This window comes from Podarcis cretensis (assembly GCF_951804945.1).
Source record: "Podarcis cretensis genome assembly, chromosome: 2".
Lineage (NCBI taxonomy): Eukaryota > Metazoa > Chordata > Lepidosauria > Squamata > Lacertidae > Podarcis > Podarcis cretensis.
Genome location: NC_137171.1, coordinates 109,019,904 through 109,044,031, shown reverse-complemented (window position 1 = coordinate 109,044,031; position 24,128 = coordinate 109,019,904). Strand labels below are relative to the sequence as shown.

The following is a 24,128-nucleotide window of genomic DNA, read 5'->3' as shown; positions in this document are numbered from 1 at the left end:
ATCTGACAAGGGAGTTCCAAAGATAAGAGTGTCCTACATGGAACAACTCTCTGCCTTAATGGTGGTAGTAGAATCATAGAATCATAGAGTTGGAAGAGACCACAAGGGCCATCGAGTCCAACCCCCTGCCAAGCAGGAAACACCATCAGAGCACTCCTGACATATGGTTGTCAAGCCTCTGCTTAAAGACCTCCAAAGAAGGAGACTCCACCACACTCCTTGACAGCAAATTCCACTGTTGAACAGCTCTTACTGTCAGGAAGTTCTTCCTAATGTTTAGGTGGAATCTTTTTTCTTGCAGTTTGGAACCATTGCTCCGTGTCCGCTTCTCTGGAGCAGCAGAAAACAACCTTTCTCCCTCCTCTATGTGACATCCTTTTATATATTTGAACATGGCTATCATATCACCCCTTAACCTCCTCTAGTAGTAGTAGTAGCAGTAATTTGTTGGTGGTGGTGGTGGTGCTGTTGCTGTTATTTTACCCCACCCATCTGACTGGGTTGCCACTCTAGGAGGCTTCCAACATATATAAAAGCATAATAAGACAAACATTAAAAACTTCCCTATACAGTGGTACCTCGGGTTACATACGCTTCAGGTTACACACTCCGCTAACCCAGAAATAGTGCTTCAGGTTAAGAACTTTGCTTCAGGATAAGAACAGAAATCGGGCTCCGGCAGCGCGGTGGCAGCAGGAGGCACCATTAGCTAAAGTAGTGCTTCAGGTTAAGAACAGTTTCAGGTTAAGTACGGACCTCCAGAACAAATTAAGTACTTAACCCGAGGTACCACTGTACAGGGCTGCCTTCAGATGTCTTCTAAAGGTTACATAATTGTTCATTTCATTGACATCTGATGGGAGGGCGTTCTACAGGGCGGGCGCCACTACCTAGAAGGCCCTCTGCCTGGTTCCCTGTAGCTTCACTTCTCGCAGGGAGTGAACCGCCAAAAGGCCCTCCGAGCTGGACCTCAGTGTCCAGGCTGAACGATGGGGGTGGAGATGCTCCTTCAGGTATACTGGGCCGAGGCCGTTTAGGGCTTTAAAGGTCAGCGCTAACACTCTGAATTATGCTCAGAAACATACTGGGAACCAATGTAGGTCTCCGGCATTTGCCACTGAAGGATTTCAGGAAGCAGGCCTGTGGAAGTGCTTTTCCTGAGAGCTCTCTGAGCACCTCTCCAAAGTTTTGGGAAGAGGTCTTACAATGGGAGACTTACAAAAGACATTCCAGAGTTGCATCCTATTTCCCTTAGCTTGCAGTTCTTATTTGTTAAGCAGAAGGGCACCAGGACAACAACACAGAGGAGGAGGAGGAGGTAGCACCTATGGTATTTATTTGAGTCAATCTCTTCGGCTCAGGAAAGTAACAAATATAAAATGCAAACAATTTTTTCAAATAAATAAATAAATACAAATACGGTTCGCCCCGGCTTATCTTGAGCCATCAAAAGTCAGCTGTTGGATTGAAGTGTTTTATTACTGATACAGTGATATTTTCATATGTGTGTGTGTGCGCACACACACACAAACAAATACAAAAGAATAATATGGAAAAATTCCTTCCCCCAAGTGTCTTACATTGTAAAATTAGGCAAGAGATCAAAGGAATGATAATGGAAGAATACACTAAACAAAAGTATACTCCAACTTAAGATCTGAGCACATACGGATGATTTCCCAGTGTTCCGAGTGTTTAAACAGGTTTCGCTGCCATGTGGATCTTCTGATGCCTGGTAAGGTGTGAGATCCATCGGAAACTTTTCCCACACTGTGAGCACGAGTAGTGTTTTTCTCCTGTGTGAACTCTCTGGTGTGTGAGGAGACTTGCGTTCACGTGAAAACCTTCCCCACAGTCAGGACATTTATAAGGCTTCTCGGAGGTGTGTACTTTTTGGTGCTTGATGAGGACGGAGCTGTAGCTGAAGCTCCTCCCGCACTCGAGGCACTTGTACGGTTTCTCGCCTGTGTGTATTCTCTGATGAATAAGGAGGTTTGAGCTCCGGTTGAAGCACTTCCCACAGTCGGAGCACTGGTAAGGTTTTTCTCCCGCGTGCTCGATCTGGTGCCTGATGAGATCGGAGCTGTACCGGAAGTTTTTCCCACACTCGAGGCATTTATAGAGTTTCTCCCCTGTGTGGGTTCTCTGGTGGGTAATGACATGTGAGGAGTGGTTGAAGCTTTTCCCACAAGTCATACAGGTGTACGGCCTTTCACCTGTGTGGATTCTCTGATGAGCAATGAGGTGCGAACTCTTACTGAAGCTCTTCCCGCACTCTGCACACTTGTAGGGCTTCTCACCTGTGTGGATTCTCTGATGTGCATTGAGGGCCGAGGTCCTGTTGAAGACTTTCCCGCACTCAGGGCAAGGGTGCTGTTTCTTTGATATCCGATTTCTTTGTTGAACAGGCAGCTTCCTTGCTTCCTTGGGGTCTCCTTGGGAAGAGACACACTTCTGCCTTTTCGATTCAGAGCACTTATTCATTTGTGTTTCTGGCCCCTGATGATTTTCAGAATCATCATCTACTTGGGAGCAACTCCACAGGGATATTTCTGCTGCTGCCTTATGCAGTTTCACCTGTTCAGGACTTTCCTTCCGAAAAGTCTCCTCCATTTTCTATTCAGTGGCTGAAAGAAAAGAGAATCCAGATTTTTTTAAAAACTAGAACTGCATCTATCAACCAGAGCTACTAGAATATGTAATTCTAACACATCCTTAGAATTAAAGAACAGGGCTACCTCTGAGCACATTCTGAGCATAGGAATGAATTCTCAGTACCGAAGCTGAATTTTGCCTACAGACTCTTCATACAGAAGTTCTCTCCTGCTTTGCTTTCTTCATTTCAGCAGCCTAATTTTAGTGGGGAGAATTATTTTGTTGCTACTGTTGCTGAACAGTGGGGGGTCAGAAACCCAGCTAACCCAGAAATATTACCTTGGGTTAAGAACTTTGCCTCAGGATGAGAACAGAAATCGTGCAGTGGTGGTGCAGCGGCAGTAGGAGGCCCCATTAGCTAAAGTGGTGCTTCAGGTTAAGAACAGTTTCAGGTTAAGAACAGACCTCCAGAATGAATTAAGTACTTAACCCGAGGCACCACCTCCATCGCTCTGCCCGGACCCTGAGGTCCAGTGCCGAGGGCCTTCTGGTGGTTCCCTCGCTGCGAGAAGCCAAGTTACAGGGAACCAGTCAGAGGGCCTTCTCAGTAGTGGCACCCGCCCTGTGGAACGCCCTCTCACCAGATGTCAAAGAGAAAAATAACTAACTACCAACTTTTAGAAGACATCTAAAGGCTAGGGAAGCTTTTAATGTTTAATAGGTTATTGTATTTTAGTGTTTTGTTGGAAGCCTCCCAGAGTGGCTGGGGGGACCCAGCCAGATGGGCGGGGTATAAATAATAAGGTAAAGGTAAAGGGACCCCTGACCATTAGGTTCAGTCGTGGCCAACTCTGGGGTTGCGGCGCTCATCTTACTTTATTGGACGAGGGAGCTGGTGTACAGCTTCCAGGTCATGTGGCCAGCATGACTAAGCCGCTTCCGGCAAACCAGAGCAGCACACGGAAAAACGCCGTTTACCTTCCCGCCGGAGCGGTACCTATTTATCTACTTGCACATGATTATTATTATTATTATTACCACTGTACTAACCAGATGCCTGTGCAAAGCCCTTAAGTAGGAGCAGACTGCACCCTTGCTCTCCTCTCGTGTGATTCCCCAATGTTCGATAGCAGAGCATACTGCCTCCAACACTGGATGTGCAACATAGCCCTCTTGGCTAGTAGTAGCCACGGAGAACCTTTCTCCTCCTGGATCGCATCCCTTGCTGCAACGCCAAAGCTTGAAATGTGACCTGGATCGGCGTCAAATCGTGTCCTGCAACCTCCCCTTCTCCCCCTGCAGAAAGAGCTATTACTTCTCATTAGTAGAGAGTTCACACCCCACCCCTCTGGCGTGGAAATAATCACAAAAGAAAACCATCTCCCTTGCTCTGCTGCGCCCCTCTCCTCCGCGCGCAACGCGTGCCAAATTCCATCCTGCGCCGCGTTCCTTGCAAGCGCAAGCGTGCGCGCATCCCCAGCGCCACCCGCAACTTTCATCCCGGATCGCGCTGCCCCACCGCGCTTCCTCCTGGCATCTGTCTCACTCACCCGGGATTGTTCCCGCAAGAGCCTCCTCGCCCCCCCCTCCTCCCGCCTATCCCGCTCGACAAAGGCTGGGGCGCGTCAGTTCCCACTCCGGTCGGGCTCCGAGAGGAAGGAGGGAGGGAGGGAGGGAGGAGGAAGCGCAGCGCGCCCCGGCGGCTGCCTCTCTGCCTCCCGCCTGCAGGCTCCCTCGGAGGAGAAAGCGGCGCTGCAGACGGCGCCGGCGTGGCCCACTCGGAGCCAGGATGTTCCTGAGCAGAGGAGGAAGAGAAGAGCAGCTTCCTCTCGGCTGGGCGAGCTTAAAGCAAGAGGCCTCTGGTGGCCGCGGCAACTTTCGGCACTGGGGTTTCTCTTCACCAGCCCCCCCTCCGCCCCCCCGTCCCCATGGGTGTAGCCAAGGGGGGCAAGGAAGGGCTGGTGTCCCCCTAAATAAAGTAAATCGATGCAAAATAACTAACTGAGGTTCTCCCCCCCCCCACTAACATAAAGCCTGACTACCAGGGGGTACCAACTTGAATAAAATATGGGGGGGTTGCAGGTAAGCCGCGCCCCACATAATCAATTACATGGTGTGGTGCATGCACACCGTTTCAATGACAATGCCATTCTCTAATATTTATTAAAGGTAAAGGTAAAGGTACCCCTGCCCGTACGGGCCAGTCTTGACAGACTCTGGGGTTGGTGCGCCCATCTCACTCAAGAGGCCAGGGGCCAGCGCTGTCCGGAGACACTTCCGGGTCACGTGGCCAGCGTGACAAAGCTGCATCTGGCGAGCCAGCGCAGCACACGGAAACGCCGTTTACCTTCCCGCCAGTAAGCGGTCCCTATTTATCTACTTGCACCCGGGGGTGCTTTCGAACTGCTAGGTTGGCAGGCGCTGGGACTGAGCAGCGGGAGCGCACCCCGCCGCGGGGATTCGAACCGCCGACCTTCCGATCGGCAAGCCCTAGGCGCTGAGGCTTTTACCCACAGCGCCACCCGCGACCCTCTAATATTTATTGTGGTGGGTCAAAGCCGCCACGCCCCAAGGAGTTAGCTCCTGTGCTGGCTACACCCATTCCTGTTCCCAGGATTTGGGGTGGACAGAGCTCCAGGAAAATGAAATAATAATAAAGATGTGTGTCTTGATGCACATGAAAGGGTGACTTCGCTTTTCTGGTCCACAAACCGGATTCGTGGGATGGGAAAGTCTCCATTCTACCTACTGGAACTAAGGAGGAGGAAACGATCAAGGCACTGCTACACCTCCTGTGGTGATATAGTAAGTCGTAAGCTGGTAGCAAGAAAGCAGGAGGATGGCTAAGGGCACACTGAGGTTATGATACGATAATCTTTATTGTCATTGTCCCAAACAGAACAACGAAATTGAAAAATCTACATTCAACTACATTCAACAACTATCCCAACTATCCCAGCCTGGTTAGCCCCTAAAAACTCTGATACCTCATTTACCCTAAAGGCCCAGCTGCCATTGTTTCCACTTACCTCTGCCAAACGCTTTGAGTATGTTCTCTACCACACTCTGCCAGGCTCCCAGGCCAGGGGTTTTCTGGTGGTGGCTCCACAAATGTAGAAAACATCAAGCAGGTCTAACGCCAAGCTGTTTTCAAGCTGGCTTTGGCTTCTCTTTTCTTTTCCTTTTCTTTTTGCAGTTATTTTCCAGGTTTTTGTTAGGAAAACATCCTTCATGAAACAGATCAAAGTTCCTATGAGCTTTAAATGGAGTTCCAGAATTTTCTTTAGTGTGTGGGAGTGGCAGTCGTGGCTTAATTGGTGTCAGCTGGAGGTGCAAATAAAGGAAGTTGCAGGCTGCAACTTCATCAAGAAGAAAGCACACACATACACATGCTGAGTTTATACCACGCTGGAAAGGTGTAGAAAGAATGTAGCTAGTTTGTATATATTTGCAATAGAAATGTTTGTGCAACCAGTCAAGCAATAAAGAAACTCGACTGAGGAATTTGACTATAGCTGCTGTTCTTTTCACCTGCCTCCAGGGAAATAGGTAAAGGTAAAGGGACCCCTGACCATTAGGTCCAGTCGTGGCTGACTCTGGGGTTGCGGTGCTCATCTCGCTTTACTGGCCGAGGGAGCCGGCATACAGCTTCCGGGTCATGTGGCCAACATGACTAAGCCACTTCTGGCGAACCAGAGCAGCGCATGGAAACACCATTTACCTTCCCGCCAGAGCGGTACCTATTTATCTACTTGCACTTTGACGTGCTTTCAAACTGCTAGGTTGGCAGGAGCAGGGACCTGCGTCCCTCCAGGGAAATACTCTGCTATAAACGTGAGAGAAGTGGTTTTACCAAGATGCTGCCACAGAAGCAGACAGCGCAAGCTGAAGTGTGTGGGCGGGAACCTCCAATAATTCTAGGGTGCTGTACAGAAGGAGGAAACCCAGTTGTGTGAACCAAAGCTTGCTTTCAGGAAGCCATGACTGAGCCAGGGCCTAGGCTAAATGCTGTGGGAGCTAAAAAGATACAGGCCAAACTTTCCTGAGCACATTCATCCTGCCACAGAACTTTGAAAGAAACATGGAGACAGGTCCTCTATTTTTCCTGATGATGGGGCAACTGGATGGGGTGAAAGCTCTAACAGTGGCACCAAAGAGACCCTTGGAAGATTCTGCCCTGCCTGATTCCACCTCCTGCATTCCAAATAAACAGGAGAAAATTTGTCCTTCTGTCCCATTCAGGCCAGAATTCTGGAACATCACGTAATTTTTTGCTCAGTAGGAAATGTAATATTAAACCAAAGGGCTTATGGTATCTGAGTGTTGCTTTATGGCCTAGTCAACACCATGTCAGAGAAAGATGAGGTGTTTATTGTCTTGCCAAAGACCACTGGCTCTTCCTTTGAGAGAAGCAATTTGAATCCTAAGAATCTATTTTATTCTTGGACTGTTGTTCTGTTGGGTCAGAGTGGGTAGCATGCTGTTGTTGTTACCTTGGCGAGTTTGGAGGAGGAGCAAGTCTACTACTTCTTTTGAATATTTGCTTTTTATTCCTGACCCAGTTCTCCTTAAATTCATAGAAATGCCATTTTTTCATGTACTACATATAAGCCAGTACCGGACCTTAATGTTAGCCATTGGTATATTTGACGTAACGTGTTCCCTGTTCGGTTAAGAGTCAGTTATGCTTTCATTTGATTAAACTGGAATTCTGTAGCTGGCTGATGGAAAAGCACCACAAATACTATAAACGAGGAAATCTTTGCAATCATCAAATGATTTTAATTGCTAAGTTTTAAGAGTCCAGTAAGTCTCCGGGATAAAAAAGAAGAGCAAGAGAAAAAAGCAGCTAAACAAACAAACAAAGAAAGAAACAAACAAAAGGTCACATTTCATCACTTTACTCTCCCTTTTTTGTTTGTCCCCAGTGTCTGGTCACAAAATAAAAAACAACACAGGATATGACCAGATGGAAGCGCAATGATAGAGAACTCCATCTTTCAACAAGCCGACACATGCCTTTTTACCTTCTGCAAAAACAGCATCCTATGCAGAACTTGGATTTATGAGACCCTCTACACTTTTATTCACATTGTTTCTTGCCCCCAGAGTTGCATAACATAGCAAAGAGACCTTTACTCACTTTTTTCTCTGGCCAGCCTTGAGGCACAAAATGCTACCTTGGCTGCAAAATCCAGAAGGATCTTTGCAGCCCCAGAATCTGTATTTTTTATGGGAGGGGTAAGGAAGCATAAATTCTTTTAGTCCCTGCACACACTGACTGCATCCCCAGAGATGCTCCTCTGGGCTTTCTCCATTTCACTCCTGCCCTCCGCCCTTTGATGTGTTGCGGCTGTGCTGGACACACAGGGTTGTGTCTTCTTATGCAGCACTAAGTCAAAAGTCTCTTGGCAGTATAGCAGTTCCACTGGCGAAATGTTTTGCACCTACAGAATACACAAGAAGGTAGTTGGTGATTTTGTTGTGCAACGGATAGCAAAACCAGATTGTGCAGAGAGTTTCCACTAGCAAAACTGTAGCGCCAGATTCCTCTTTTGCACAACATTAAGCGTGCCCTTGCACTAGTGAACAGGTTAACGCTGGGTACAACTCGCAGCCACAGGTTTTGACAAATAAGTAGCCCGCTCACATGCAACTTAGCAGCCTGGTCTTCTCAGTCTCAAGGAACACATCTATGCTGCATGCCATAAGGCTGAAAAAGATGCTGGTTGCATGAGCTTGGCCACTGCATCGTTGGTGGACCTCAGTCTGGTTGGCTATTTTTATAAGCAATGATGTCAGGAGTCCAGGTTCCCAGCTTGATAACACAATAAGCGTAGGTAATTAAAAAGGAGGATTTATTGCAAAAACAAACAGCTCCGGACGGCTCCGACAAAGCCTCCGGCATCATTACTCAAGATGACCCTTCTGAAGACTCCTTCCGGCGTCAACAGAATATATTGAACTTACGACCTTTCCGTCTCTTGTTTTGCTTCCTGTCTAGCAGCCTTCCCATTTGCCGACTCCTGGGACTTAGTGAATCAGCCCCACCCACTTGTTCTGAGAGGCTGTCTCTGAATCCATTCGCTCCTATTTGTGCATCCTGCGAGCTTTGGCTGTGTTCTAGCCTGCTCTCAGCTCCTGCCTTATCACCCTGCCCGTCAAGGTGTGGAAGAGCCAAAGTCTGCAGCTGCCAGCTCTCCCTGACTAACACTTAAGCCTTTCTGTTCCTGGCTGCTTTCTGCAGTTGGCTGCAAACTTTCTCTTGGCGCTGGCTCATTCCTGACAAATGATGTCACAGAATCATAAGAATGTGAGAAGAGCTGACTGGATCAGGCCAGTGGCCCATCTAGGCCAGCATCCTGTTCTCACAGTGGCCAAACAGATGGCTGGGGGAAACTGGCAAACAGGATCCGAGCGCAACAGCCACTCTCCCCTCCTCGAGTTTCCAGCAACCGCTCTTCAGAAGCAGAGGCAGAGAACAGCCATCAGAGTCAGTAGCCATTGTTTGCCTTGTCATCCCTGAATTTGTCCAATCCTCTTTTAAGGCCATCCAAGATGGCGGTCATCACTGTAGAAGCAAATTCCATTGTTTTACTAGGTGCTGCTGTGTGAATAAGTACTGAATCTTCTAACACTCAAGGTACACTGGATGTGCACTAGTTCTAGTGCTATGAGAGAGAACGGGAGAAAAACTTGTATCGACTCACTTTCTCCTTCCCATGCATACTTTTATAGACATCCGTCTTCTTGTCTCTTACTCCTATTTCCCATAAACTAAAAAGTCCCAAATGCTGCAATCATAGCATTGGAACGGACCTCAAAAGACTCTGTATTTGACCCTGCCATGCCAATAAAGGAAATCCACCTGCTATAGCAGGCGTGGGAAACTTTGGCCTTCCAGATGCTGATGAACTACAACTCCCATCTGCCCCAACAAGCACAGCCAACGGCCAGGGATGATGGGAGTTGTAGTTCAGCAGCATCCAGAGGACCAAAAGTTCCCACACACACAAACACCTATGCTGCATCATCCATGATAGGCAACCAACCAGCCTCTGCTTATAAACCTCTGAATGAACAAGTGTCTATAATATTGCCACGTAGTCTAGGAAAAAAGTAGGAACCTAAGTCCTTCAACCAGAGGGATCCTGTGTGAAGCCAGGGGTTTCCTCAAAAGCAAACTCCTTCTAGCATACTGTACAACCACACTTGTGGTTTCCCTCTTATAAAAAAAAGGTAAAGGACCCCTGACAGTTAAGTCCAGTCGCGGATGACTCTGGGGTTGCGGCGTTCATCTCGCTTTACAGGCCGAGGGAGCTGGCGTTTTTCCGCAGACAGTTTTTCAGGTCATGTGGCCACCATGACTAAGCCGCTTCTGGAACACCGTAGCACCGAAACCAGAGCAGGGCACGGAAACGCCGTTTACCTTCCCGCCGGAGCGGTACCTATTTATCTACTTGTACTTTTTTGCTTTCGAACTGCTAGGTTGGCAGGAGCAGGGACCGAGCAACGGGAGCTCACCCTGTCGCGGGGATTCGAACCGCCGACCTTCTGATCAGCAAGCCCAAGAGGCTCAGTGGTTTAGACCACAGAGCCATGGACTATTAATATTATTTATTACCATTCTTGCCCAAAAAGTCTCAAAGCAACTTGACAGTGTAACTTTATAATAGTAGGATTTGGCAACACAGTATTTCCCCACTCTGGGCATTCGTAAGCTTTCTCCTACTGTATATGAAGCTTTTCTTATCAAAAGGGTTCCTGCTCCGCCATGGCTTCTCTGACATAAATCAAGGCTTGCACACTGGAAGAGGGAGAAGGAACAGCAAAGAAGGTCTGACAGAACAGGTTCTTTTCCACAGCATACTTTCTGGAAGGGCAGTGAAATGGTCTGATTTTGCCATTCTAGGGATTCTTTGCAGCTTAGCCTTTAAACTTGCATTAAAAAAATGTTCCTAGAATTTGTGCTTTGGCTGGACTCCTCTAGAACATACAATCTTTGACATACAACGGTGCACGAGTATCGCTTTAAACCTTTCCAGCAATTTGTGGTTACTTGGCTGCGTGGCTTCTAAACCGGAATGTGGTTTCGATCAAATCTCCGGCAGGCGATGGACTCCTCTTTCTGCAAGATGTCTTGCTCTGTGGAAAAGCTCCGTGGCTTACGTGGTCTCTCGCCCCCACCCCATTTTGCAGGTCTTGGAACGTGATTTCTTAAATCTCTTCAACTGCATCCAAGTTTTTATGTGAAAGCACTGGACATTCACTCCAAAGAAAGTTCTCTGCCTTCCTTACACTTGCCACATTGTCACCTGCAAGGCCAAAACGAGAACAACCACAAATGACTCAAGCCTTTGGGGGCTGAGAAAGGACAGCATGGTAGCCGAGTAAAAAAACCATTTGCTTTTTATAAAATGATACCATTCAGGTTCAAATTCAAAATACAATAGATATCATTTTCCATAAGGCATATGACTGAACTCTATCATTCCAGAATATTAAAGGTAAAGGTAAAGGGACCCCTGACCATTAGGTCCAGTCGTGGACGACTCTGGGGCTGTGGTGCTCATCTTGCTTTATTGGCCGAGGGAGCAGAGCATGGAAACGCCGTTTACCTTCCCGCTGGAGTGGTACCTATTTATCTACTTGCACTTTGACGTGCTTTCAAACTGCTAGGTTGGCAGGAGCAGGGACAGAGCAACAGGAGCTCACCCCGTCACAGGGATTCGAACCACCAACCTTCTGATTGGCAAGCCTTAGGCTCTGTGGTTTAACCACAGAATATTATCACCCCGTAATAATAATAAACCCCCCACCTCTTTCCTTAATCCACAAAGGTTAGGAATGTGCTTCAAATATTTTTATTTTTTTAGAGCAGGATTCAACTAATGAGTCCTGCTAGTGAAAGCCCACAGAAGGGTTTCTGCTAGCGCAACTGGGCTTTCTCTGCCTCCCCTCAGGCACCCCCAAATTGGCTCTGGGGGGAGTGTTAAAAAAACCCAAGAATGTGCAGAAGAACAGATGAGATCATTTCATCTATCAAGCTGAACCCATTAGTTATCTATTGCATTTATTTGTCCCTCACTTCAGTTATAAAAGGATACAGACGACAACATTTAAAAGAACATCAGAAATATAAAATAACATTACTAAAAGTGCTCATCCTGAAACAACATAAAAATGGGTGGGTGCTGCTCCACTCTTACTAAAAGATGATCACTGACAGCGGCTGGGGTATCAACAAATCACATGACACTCAGTGGCAGACGCATCTCTCTGGCAAGAGCATTCCACAGGTGGGGAGCCACCACTGAAAAGGCCTGTTCTCGTGATGCCACAATCTGCCCCTCCCTCAAAGGGGGCACTCGTAGAAGGGGTCTCAGGTGATGAACACAAGGCTTATGCAGGGAGACTCAGTCTCAGAGGGACTGGGCATCCAGAACTGTACATACCCGGAAACTGGGATCCTCCTCAAGCAATTAAACCGAAACTAACATACATATTGCCATAGCTTCAATACAAATACCTTTTAGTGATACTGAAAGAAGTGTGAGATAGCATTGGCATATCAAATAAAGTTGTACCTTGGATCCCAAACACCTTGGTACATGGATGTTTTGGCTCCCAAATGCCGCAAACCCAGAAGTGTTTCGGTTTGTGAATGTTTTTGGAAGCCGAACGTCCGATGCGGCTTCTGATTGGCTGCAGAGGCTTCCTGCAGCCAATCGGAAGCTGCACACTGGTTTCCGAACGCTTTGGAAGTCGAATGTTTAGTCAGAATCTCCTTCCTTGCAACTTGAAGCCATTGGTTCAAGTCCTAGCCTCCAGAGCAGGAGAAAACAAGCATGCTCCCTCCTCCATGTGACAGCCGTTAAGATATTTGAAGATGGCTGTCATATCTCATCTCAGTCTCCTCTTTCCCAGGCTAAACATTCCCAGCTCCTTTAAGAGCGCCTCATAAGGCTTAGTTTCCAGACCTTTGATCATCTTGGTCACCCTCCTCTGCTCACGTTCCAGCTTTTCAACATCCTTCTTAAATCGTGGTGCCCAGAATTGGACACAGTATTCCAAGTGTGGTCTGACTAAGGCAGAACAGAGCAGTATTATGACTTCCCTTGATCTGGAAACTATACAGATCAGCCTATATAATAATAATAACTTATTATTTGTACCCCGCCCATCTGGCTGGGTTTCCCCAGCCACTCTGGGCGGCTTCCAACAAAGATTAAAAATACATTAAAATGTCACACATAAAAAACTTCCCTGAACAGGGCTGCCTTCAGATGTCTTCTAAATGTCAGGTAGTTGTTTATCTCTTTGACATCGGATGGGAGGGCGTTCCAAAATAGCATTATCTTTTCTTGCTGCTGCATCACACTGTTGACTCATGTTAAGCTTGTGGTCCACCAAGACTCCTAAATCCGTCTCACATGTACTGATAGCAAGCCAGGTGTCCCTTATATTATATTTGTGCAGCTGGTTCTTCCTGTCTAAGTACAGAACCTTACATTTGTCCCTACTGAAATTCATCATCATCATTTTATTATTTATATGCCTCCCATCTGATTGGGTTGCCTCAGCCACCCTGGCTAGGCCCTTAGGGTTTCCCCCACCCCATATCTGGCGTTGTGACCTGACAGCCTTGCCTCCTGGGGGCTCCTCAGCTGATGGAGAAGAAAAGGGGGCATTGGAAAGGTACTCTAAAACCGCACCAACCTCAACAGCTTCGAGTATCCAAGAAGAACTCTGATGCAAATGGGTTGAAATATTTTCCTACAGCTAAAGCATTGAAAGGCAAGGTTCTCTCAGTGTGTGTGTGTGTTTGGATTTGGATTTGATATCCCGCTTTATCCCTACCCTAAGGAGTCTCCAAGCGGCTCACATTCTCCTTTCCCTTCCTCCCCCACAACAAACACTCTGTGAAGTGAGTGGGGCTGAGAGACTTCAGAGAAGTGTGACTGGCCCAAGGTCACCCAGCAGCTGTATGTGGAGGAGCGGAGAAGCAAACCCAGTTCACCAGATTACGAGTCCACCACTCTTAACCACAACACCACACTGGCTCTCAGTGTGTGTGTGTGTGCGCGTGTGTGTGTGTGTATACCCTGCTTGCATTCAAAAGAAAATACTGGACCAAGGAGGCAAGTGATGTGGAATTCTTAAGAACTCTGGCAGGAAACCCACTCAGGCCCTATCTCTGGTTCTGCCCCCTTTGCCCCATTGCTTTCAATCCCACCTTCGCTACCTTAAGGGCTAGAAACTTACTTTTTGTTTAAAAGGAAAGCCAAGGCTCTCGGGGGGCTCCGTCTCATCCCCAATGCTCATCTCTGCGCCCACGTGGTACGAGGGGAGGATGGCAAAATACACCCGGCCCGGATCGCAGGAGGAGCTCTCCCTGGGATGAAGCCTCTGGTGCCTAATAAAGGTCAACTGGTGGTGAAAGCTTTTGCCGCAGTCAAGACACTTGTAAGGTTTGTCCGCCGAGTGAGTTTTCTGGTGCTTGCTCAGGTCTGAGCGGTCCCGGAAGGTCTTGTGGCAGGTGCTGCATTCGAAGGGCTTCTCTCCCGTGTGGATCCGCTCGTGAGTGACCAGGTGGGACTCGTACCGGAACCTCTTCCCACACATGAAGCAGAGGTGCCTCCTCTCTGAGCGGAGGAACCGCTCACACACAGGAGAGGCGGCACTCCCGTCCTCCGCCGATTCCCTTCCCCTCGCCGCCGGCCGTTTCCACTGCCCCCTGGAGAAGCCGGGCCTCGCCTTAGAGGCCTCTTTCCTTCCGGGATCCAGTAACTGCAGCCTGCCCAGTAACGTCCGAGAAAGTCTCTCATGGGATGAGGGGTCCTCTTCCTCACACTCCGTGGGCACAGCATCATCACAGGCTGGAACAGAAGTCACAGGGTCACAAAAGAGGGCGCGTGAATGACAGCCACCATTATTCTGCCCTTGACTTTATACCCAGGCCCTTCCTCCCCAAGGAACCCAGAATGGCAAACAGATACGCAAATTTAAAAACAAAAGCAAGGACATTCGAAAGCAGATTCGTGCATTCCAAAAGCAATTACCATTGGGAACACCTTAAAAGCAGTTTAGGTAAAGGTAAAGGGACCCCTGACCGTTAGGTCCAGTCGTGACCGACTCTGGGGTTGCGGTGCTCATCTCGCTTTACTGGCCGAGGGAGCCGGCGTACATCTTCCGGTCATGTGGCCAGCATGACTAAGCCGCTTCTGGCGAACCAGAACAGCACACGGAAACGCCGTTTACCTTCCCGCCGGAGCAGTACCTATTTATCTACTTGCACTTTGACGTGCTTTCTTCTCCCATTGCGATTTCTTTACATAGCCCCTGCACCCATTGTGATTCGCGCTATATCGCCATGTTGGATATTATGAAACTGTTACCACGATATGGACTCCAAACCGATTTTTGACAATATATTGACACCTTGCTCAGCCCTCATATGTGTGCTTTGCAAAAATCACAATGTGGAGAAAACCGTGAAGCCAACCAACACTCCATCCTTATTACAGACACTGTGATATACAGGTATATGGTGATGTTTAGCTGGTGATATATACTGCAACGTTGGAAACTAGGTCTCGCCCAGCCCTACTCAGCACCCTTAACAAGCTATAGTTCCCTGGAGTCTCTGGAGGAAGCGGGGTCTGTTTAAAGTGTTACGACACTCTGGTCCTAAACCTCGGCTGCCTGGTGGGACATCTTCGGGAGAAGAAAAGGCTAAGGAGTAAACCCTAGGGAGTGGAGTCCCTAAGATGGTTGGATAGCGCCTTGTACGCCTCCTTCCGGCAATTCCTGCAGCCAAGCTGGTGGCAAACGCATTTCTCTGCTTTCCTGCAAACTACCTCAGAGAGGCTGAGAGGGGGTCTTATCTGGGCAGCCCAGGACCTCCATACACACTGCCCAGGTTTGTGCCCTGGAGAGGTCACATAATAAAATAATAATAATAATAATAATTTATTTATACCCCGCCCATCTGGCTGGGTTTCCAACAAAACACTAAAATACAATAACCTATTAAACATTAAAAGCTTCCCTAAACAGGGCTGCCTTCAGATGTCTTCTAAAAGTTTGATAGTTATTTTTCTCTTTGACATCTAGTGGGAGGGCGTTCCACAGGGCGGGTGCCACTACCGAGAAGGCCCTCTGCCTGGTTCCCTGTAACTTGGCTTCTCGCAGCAAGGGAACCACCAGAAGGCCCTCGTAGCTGGACCTCAGCGTCCGGGCAGACCGATGGGGGTGGAAACGCTCCTTCAGGTATACTGGACCAAGGCCGTTTAGTGCTGTTAACACAGGGATTTGACTTCATCCCCCCCCCCCCCGGAGGCACACTCCATTGTCTCTCGAGACAGACGGATGTCATCAGAACAACCTGGCCACTATAAGGAAATCCTGCCCTTGGTATGTTCATTTCCCACCTTTCCATTTTGATTCTCTGGCCCCCTATCTGCACAAACTTATAATCCCAAAATACAGATGTGCTTTTACACTTGCAAGACTGGATGTTTTGCCATCTGCGGTACTTGAGGGTCGATTCCAAAAGATCCCACATGAGAAACGTCTTTTCCCCTGTGGAGACGGTAGAACCGAAACAGCGGCACACATCCTCCTGTCCTGTATTCTCTACAAAGACGTGAGGTACGAGATCCTCACCCCACTCGTACTAACCATCCCAGGGCGCTCAACCACTGCCACAATGTCCTTTCTTCTATCAGATCAAAATGAGCAGATAACAGCAAAGGTTGCTAGGTTCATAGCAGGGGCAATCAGAATAAGGGCCACTAACTGACTGCTGATTCAGGACTTTAATTTGTGCTCTTATATCCAATTTCTCTTTCTGCATTTACAGCGGTACCTTGGGTTAAGTACTTAATTCGTTCCGGAGGTCCGTTCTTAACCTGAAACTGTTCTTAACCTGAAGCACCACTTTAGCAAATGGGGCCTCCAGCTGCCGCCGTGCCGCCGGAGCACGATTTCTGTTCTCATCCTGAAGCAAAGTTCTTAACCCGAGGTACTATTTCTGGGTTAGTGGAGTGTGTAACCTGAAGCGTCTGTAACCTGAAGCATCTGTAACCCGAGGTACCACTGTACTGTATTGTTTTATTGTTGCTATGGCCATTGGCTAATGCGAATAAAGTTTTACCAGACGGATGCCAACAAAATTGCTCTAAATGTGTAGCGCAGATAGGGCCTAAGAGTCATGGGGGAAAGACAGGGAGCTATGTAAAGCAGAGAATCTCCTTCAGAAGCCCCCCATTCCTCATCAGATCTTCAGCTAGCAGGGTCCCTCACCTCTACAGATGCTTCCTGGACTCTCCCTCTGTTCCTCATCCTGATGGTCCGAGGGCAAAGGCGCCACGCCCGGCTCCAGGACGCAGAGAGTACCGGGATTAGGAATCTGAAATCCTGGCACAAAGCGGGGAAAGATAACAAGATTAAATGAGCAATTTTTATGGAGTGGCCAGATTTCTGCTAGGCTAGATTTTCCTTTATGCTGCTCCCAGACAGATGACTCCTAGCACCACACAACCATTGCTCCCCCGCTGAAAGCCACAAAATTAAGTGGCAAAGTAAGTTCACCCTGCTATGTTATGCTCACATCAGTGGACATGACACAGCTGCTGCAGCAGCTAGAAAAGGTAAACTTACTCAGTGCACCTCAGTGGCCTTTTTGAAAAACTAAAACCAAATGCAATCCTAAACAACCACCACCACCAAATATTTATTTTGCACCAAGTGCTGATTCATTTAAGTATGGCTCCCCATTCAATATCTGGTTCAGGAGTACAGAAACCTTTTTATTAAGAAAATACATGTTGCTAAATGGCCAGTGACTCAAAAGGGTGTTTAAAAATAATACAAAATTACTAATATTGTGTTATATTGCATTTGTGGCTTTGGGCCCTCGGATTTACAGGACCACCTCTCCTGGTATGCCCCGCAGAGGACCTTAAGGTCCATGAATAATCCTAGTTTAGAGGTCCCGGGCCCTAAGGAAGTCAGATTATCCTCCACCAGAGCCAGGGCCTCTCAGTGATGGCTCCAACCTGGTGGAATGCTCTGTCCCATGAGACCAGGGCCCTGCAGGATTTAACTTCCTTCTGCAGGGCCTGTAGGACAGAGCTATTCCGCCTGGCTTTCGATTTGAACTTAGCCTGGTATTTTATTCCCCTTCCTTCCCTCCCCCTCCGCTTTTATGAAGATTACCCGCTCTGAGACCCCACAGCTAATTCTCCCCTGGTCTCCTCGCTGGCCCAAATAGGACTAATTTAGCCAGCTAGCCCTGGTGATCATCTAATGTTTATTGGATGGATTTTACCCCTAAATTGATTTTTGAATTCTGAATTTATTATTCACGTTTCATACTGTATTTTATGCTGTTTTTTGTTGCATCAATTAAGTGTTTTAAATTTGTTGTTATCCGCCCTGAGCCTGGTTTTCTGAACTGGGAAGGGCGGGGTATAAATAAAAAAATATTATTATTAATTTATTATTATAGCAGGAATTTAGGAAGCTGCCTTGTATTGAGTCAGACCATTGGCCCATATAGTTTAGTATTCCCTGCACTGACTAGCAGCTGCTCCCCAGTCTGACCTGGAGAGGCCAGGGATTGAGTCTGGGGACTTCTGCATGCTCTACTGCCGAGATACAGATCTTCATTATTTCATTATATATTATGTAATAAAACTATTATGGTCAACAACATTTACATCTTTTAATCCAGCAGTTCCCAAACTTTTCCCCCCACACACCGCTCAAAAATGGCTGGTGGTCTTGGTAGACCACTTAGTGATTTTTCTTCCCCGTCACAGCCATTGTTAGATTTGATTTTCAATCGGCTTTTCTTTTTTTTACATTCTGTATTTTACTGTACAGTCGTACCTCGGATCCCGAATACCTTGTGAGTCGAACGTTTTGGCTCCCGAACGCCGCAAACCTGGAAGTGAGTGTTCCGGTTTGCGAACGTCCTTTGGAACCTGAATGTCTGACGCAGCTTCCGATTGGCTGCAGCAGCTTCCTGCAGCCAATCAGAAGCCGCACCTTGGTTTCCGAACATTCTGGAAGTTGAACGGATTGACACTGGCATCCCACAAAATTCAGACTGTAACATAAGGAAAGCACAAGGCAAAAAAAACAATGGAGATGCAATAAAAAGCCATAAAGCTTGCACATCCCGTCCCCATAAGCAGTGGGGGTGGAAGAGGCAAGGTGTTGGTGGTGAGAAAGGCACAGGAAGGGTGAAGAGGCAACATATATACAGTGGTACCTTGGTTTACGAACTTAATCCGTTCCGGAAGTCTGTTCTTAAACTGAAACCGTTCTTAAACTGAGGCGCACTTTCCCTAAAGAGGCCTCCTGCCACAGTGCCCTTCCACCGTTTGGCTTCCGTTCTTAGACCGAGGTAAAGTTCACAAACCGGGACACTACTTCTGGTTTTGCGGAGTTCGTAAACCGAATTGTTCGCAAACAGGACTGTTCTTAAACCGAGGTACCACTGTACTGGGACTCCCAGTTTATGCACCCTATGCCCATAAGGATCAGAGGCGGCAATGCGCTAAGCATATCCCACAGTGTGTGCACTTAGCGCTCCCTTGGAGCAAAGCGGTGCGACCCAGAAACAAACACAGATGAATACAGAATTTCCTCACTGGCGTGAAGGTTCCTGTGTCCAATAAGCTGAAAGCTGTGGCAAAACCCTTCTCCGCAGTCGGGACACATATAGTTTTCTTCCGTTGCACGGCCCGGTACGTGCACGACAAGATGGGGGCTCTCTTGGGTGTTTTCCTCACAGTCGGGGCATTTATGGGATCTGCCCACTGCAGGAGACGTCTGGCTGGCAACGGAGACTAAAGTGCCGCTGATGATTTTCCCACATTCCAGGCAACTCCGGCAGGCCTTCGCTTTCTCTTCCTCGTGGCCCCTCACGTGCTTCACGAGACCCGTCCGGTAGCGAAAGCTTTTCCCACACTGGATACAGTGAAAGGGCGTTTCTCCTGTGTGGATTCTCCGGTGCGTATTAACATCCGTGCTCTGCCGGAAGCTCTTCCCACACTCCGGGCATTTGTAAGGCTTCTCACCCGTGTGGAGCCTTTTATGTCGGACAAGGTGAGAGTTCCGTTTAAAATGCCTCCCGCAGTCCGGGCACGGGTACTCCTTCCTTATACCCGATGTTCTTGGCTGTGGCGGTGCTTCCATGAAAAACCTTCTGCCCCAGAAGGAAGAGTCCTATTTTTATTTCCTAGAAACCGTCTCCAGCTTTTCCTAAAAAATTGGGAAGTGGGGATAACACCGGATTTAGGTTTGATGAGGCCCTAAGCTACTGGAGGTAATGGGGCCCTTTATATATCCAGCTGTCCTTTGTCAACAACAAACTGTCGCTGTTTTTTGTGTTGAATATATGCAATGTGGTAATTTATGGACCTAATAGGTATCTAAAGCCATTTGCACATAACAAAAAATGTATTTGATCAAAGTAATTGTTGAACTGAATTGCAATTAAGAAGTATATTAATAGTGAAATTTTTTTGAGGGGGGAGGGCCAAGAGAGTGGGGCCCTAAGCTATAGCTTGTTTAGCTTATACATAAATCCGGCACTGCTCTGGCTGCAAAACAGTCAAAAATTACCACAGGAATTCTGAGGAAAACCTCACAATATGAAACGTCGAAACCTCCAAACTCGAGTGGAAAGTCACCTGAGGTGAGGTGGAAAGTAGGCGGTCCATTTTGAGATAACAGGTCTCTTCATCGGTGGGATGAAATTCTGATGGACGGGTCAAGTTTACAGGCTGCAATAGATGCATTTGCTGACACAAAGGATGACTTGGTTCATAGATCTGTAGAGCTGTAAGGGACCCCAAGGGTCAAGCATGCACCGAAGTGGCGTCCGGCCCACAAAAACTGCTACCACAATGAGTTTCCTTTCCTTTAAGGTGCCACAGGAGGACGTTCTGTCATTGAAGAAAGCCACACGCTTTTTTCAATACTCACAAAAGTGTTTTCATGGGTTTTCATGGCTAGGAAAAGTAAAACAAAACAAAAAAGAGAGATATGGTCATTCTTGTATCTGAGTTTTTATATCTACCAAATTTTATACATTTTTGTTTGTTGGTTTGTTTCTGGAAGACACTCTTTCCAAATTACTTCCACAGGGCTGGTATTCTGGCCTATCAATTTCCCTGACATTTCTCTTAATCTGCACTGTTAACATCCCCCTTTGCAACAGGAGTGTGTGTGGGGAAATTGGGCAGTTTCAACTCAGATGGGCGGGCTACAAATATAATAATAATAATAATAATAATAATAATAATAATAATATAATAAAGCTGATTGTAACAATAATACTAAGCTGGTTGCAATTGTTGTTGTTGTTACAATCAGCTTAGTGTTTTAAAAGAATCTCTAAGCAGCGTACAATATAAAGTAAAGGTAAAGGGACCCCTGACCCTTAGGCCCAGTCATGGCTGACTCTGGGGTTGCGGCACTCATCTCGCTTTATTGGCTGAGGGAGCCGGTGCATAGCTTCCGAGTCATGTGGCCAGCATGACTAAGCTGCTTCTGACAAACCAGAGCAGCGCACGGAAACACCATTTACCTTTCCACCGGAGCGGTACTTATTTATCTACTTGCACTTTGACATGCTTTTGAACTGCTAGGTTGGCAGGAGCAGGGACCGAGCAATGGGAGCTCACCCCGTCGCAGCGATTCGAACCACGACCTTCTGATCAGCAAGTCCTAGGCTCTGTGGTTTAACCCACAGCGCCATCCGCATCCCATAGCGTACAATATAAAAGCTATCAATAGACAGACATGTCCTTGTTGCTGGGGATTTTTGCACAGCCCCTCACACTGAACTGGAGAAGGGTCAAATCCCAGCCCACCTTAGCTTCCCATACAAAAGATCGCAGATTCAATCCAGGTAGGGCTCAGAACAGCCACTGCCTGAAACCCCCCGGTTAACAGCTCTCACACATCTGATTTGAACCAACCCACAGTTGGGGACTGCAGGCTTGCTGTCTGGAGTGGATCATCCTATAGCAGGCACCCCCAAACTTGGCCCTCCAGCTGTTTTGAGACTACAACTCCCATCATCCCTCGCTAACAGGACCGGTGGTCAGGGATGATGGGAATTGTAGTCTCAAAACATCTGGAGGGCCGAGTTTGGGGATGCCTGTCCTATAGCTTCCTTCATGAGGGCCTCCAGAGAAGTCAGAAGATCCTCCACAGACCTGTGGCCCTGTCATTGGTGGGCAACCTGTGGCTGCCCAGATATCGCTGGACTCCCATGTCCTCTTAGCCCCAGGCAGCACAGCCAGCTAGTGGTCAGAGGCGATGGGAGCAGGATCTGGAAGGTCACAGGATCCTCACTCGCGATCCAAGTGCAGAGTCTCTCTGGGGACAACAGAAGGGTAAAATAAGTACATAAAGAGAAGTTTCACAGACATTGCTCGTCACTCATCCTCACTGCTGCAGCAGCTGCAATTTAGCAGACACCCCATGGCCTCAAGAACCCCAGGACACATGGGCGTAGTCAGGATTTTTGTTGCGGGGGGGGGGGTAGGGGCAGGCCTTTTGTCTGGGGCAGCAGAACCGACGTGATTGGTCAGTTAGTTAAGTATTTCTATTGTTTTCTTGATGGGGGGGGCAGGCAAGCCAGGACACTATTCATCACTCCAAAAGACAGTGCTCGTGCTGGCTCACATTTCCCCCGTGAGTGTAGCTTCTTGGTTGGAGGGGGGGGGAGTGCCGTCCCCAGAGACAGGCACCTCATCTGGAGGGGAGGAGAAACCACTAGGCACCACCACCACCTTCTCCTCCCAGGGCAGCAGCAATAACCGCCCGTACAGGCCTCTCAGGCCCCACCCAGGACCCCTAGCCGACGGTGGTGGTGGTGCGTAAAAGGGGACTTTGCGCTTCGGATCAAGTTTGCCACCAGGAACCAACCCCCCCCCCCTTTCCCCTGCTCACCCGGATCAGGCGCTCGGAGGGGTGGGCTTAGAACCTTCCGCCACCCCGGGATCGATCCAAGCCGGAGAGCGTGCGGATGCGTGGGTGGGGGAGCCGCAGTCGCCACTCGGGTCGGGCTCTCCGCGGCCCGCGCGCGCACACAGCCACACAGGAAGCGAGGCTCAAGGTCTATCGCCAGCGCTCGACCACGTGGGGGAGGCGAGGGGAGGGCCGAGCCGGGGCGGGGCGGGCATTGTCTGGGGGGGGGGGGGACGAGGCGCCGCCCCTTCCAGGCTAGGCGAGGACGGAGCGGAGCGCAGGGAAGAGGGGTGGCTCCTTCGCCTTCGCCTCCGCCGCGTCCCGAGACGGCTTCCCCTAGTGGCTGCAGAGGGCGAGCGAGCGAGCCCAGGAGCCCAGGAAAACTGCAGCTGGTGCTGCTGCCGCTCGGACTGCTTTCTCCACCCCTGGGTGGCAGGGCACCCATCGGGGAATGAGGCGGGTGCAAGGATGCGCGGACGGAACCGGCGTGGGCAAGTCGCCCGGGAGCGCCCGCTTTGCATGCAGAAATGCGATCCCGGCGCGGGGAGGGCGAGACCGTGTCCTGGAGTTCCGCCGTCGCTCGGTGGGTTCTTCCTTGCGGAATAGGAATCTCCCCTGCGGGAGGAGGGAAAGCGAGCTACTTTCGCTTTCCGCGCCTGCCCCTGCTTCCAGCATGCACGTGAGAAGGGGCCAGAAGCGAGCTCTGCAATCTCCAGCCTGGGTGTTGCTGCTGTTTGGGTTCCTCGCCTCGTCGCCCTGCAGAGCCAGCCCAGGTATGTGAACTTCCTTTTTTAAATGAAATTTGGGAGATAGTTGTCTGGAGATAAGGAGTGCTTGGCATAGTATGCCAGCCTTGAAGTAGTGTTTCTGTGCTGTCACCTGTGGATTAAACCGAAACAAATGGGTTTTTTTAAAAAAAAAAATCGCATTGCACTCGTTAATTGTATTTGTGGAATGCTCTACCCAGAGAGGCTCTAAGCGAAAACTTCCCTCTTCAACTTTTTTATGTGCGTTTGTAGAAGGTTTAGGTTATTGTTTTGTTTTGTTCTTGCTTCTGTTCAGTGCCGGATTTAAGTATAAGCTAAACAAGCTATAGCTTAGGGTGGGGCCCCCCAAAAAAATTAAAGGGGAAAAAACCTTGATGTACGTTTCCAAAATATAAGATAAAAACAAATAAAATAAATCCTACATACAGCAACACTGTTTTGTGTTGTGTAGGCTCCTATGATGTAAGTGATGGGCCCCACCTGCTAGCCTGCTCCCTAAAATATCACTGGTTTGCTCATTTCTATATATAGGGAGCCTACATTCTGCATGGACTGGTTGCATGGCAAAGGACAGCTGGACATATAAAGGGCACCATTACCTTCAATAGCTTAGGGCCTCATCAAACCTAAATCTGGCCCTGCTTTTGTTATGTATTTTGTGATTTTATTTGTGCTTTCATGTTGCAAACTGCCCTGAGATCTACAGGTGAAGGGCGGTATACAAACTTGATAAATAATAAAATAATAAATAATTGGCTTGCCGATGCC

At 48.4% G+C, this 24,128-nt stretch overlaps 3 protein-coding genes across 5 annotated transcripts in view; 2 read left to right on the top strand and 1 right to left on the bottom strand.

Moving 5' to 3' along the window:
- The window catches only part of LOC307208693 (uncharacterized protein), a 188,950-nt gene that overhangs the window by 73,620 nt on the left and 91,202 nt on the right, over window positions 1–24,128 (top strand). The gene's annotated exons all lie outside the window — the stretch shown is intronic.
- LOC307208763 (uncharacterized protein) lies at window positions 1,359–20,585 on the bottom strand. Of its 2 annotated transcripts, none has more exons than XM_079963703.1 (4): window positions 19,260–20,585; window positions 16,903–17,016; window positions 13,861–14,474; window positions 1,359–2,627 (listed from the first exon to the last, which is right to left on the bottom strand). In XM_079963703.1, exons 1-4 carry the CDS (start codon window positions 19,804–19,806, stop codon window positions 2,574–2,576), a joined length of 1,329 nt encoding a protein of 442 aa, XP_079819829.1. In that variant the 5' UTR covers window positions 19,807–20,585; the 3' UTR covers window positions 1,359–2,573. The 2 variants fall into 2 exon arrangements, with proteins under 2 accessions (XP_079819829.1, XP_079819830.1); XM_079963704.1 differs by lacking the exon at window positions 1,359–2,627 and adding an exon at window positions 7,357–10,910.
- Window positions 22,826–24,128, top strand: part of LOC307208768 (antigen-presenting glycoprotein CD1d-like) — a 30,053-nt gene continuing 28,750 nt past the window's right edge. Inside the window, exon 1 of one of the 2 annotated variants that reach the window (XM_079963718.1) lies at window positions 22,826–23,366. In XM_079963718.1, the coding sequence (XP_079819844.1) occupies window positions 23,045–23,366 (322 nt within the window). In that variant the 5' untranslated portion in view covers window positions 22,826–23,044. The remainder of the gene's footprint in view (window positions 23,367–24,128) is intronic. The other variant, XM_079963717.1, reaches the window with a different exon arrangement.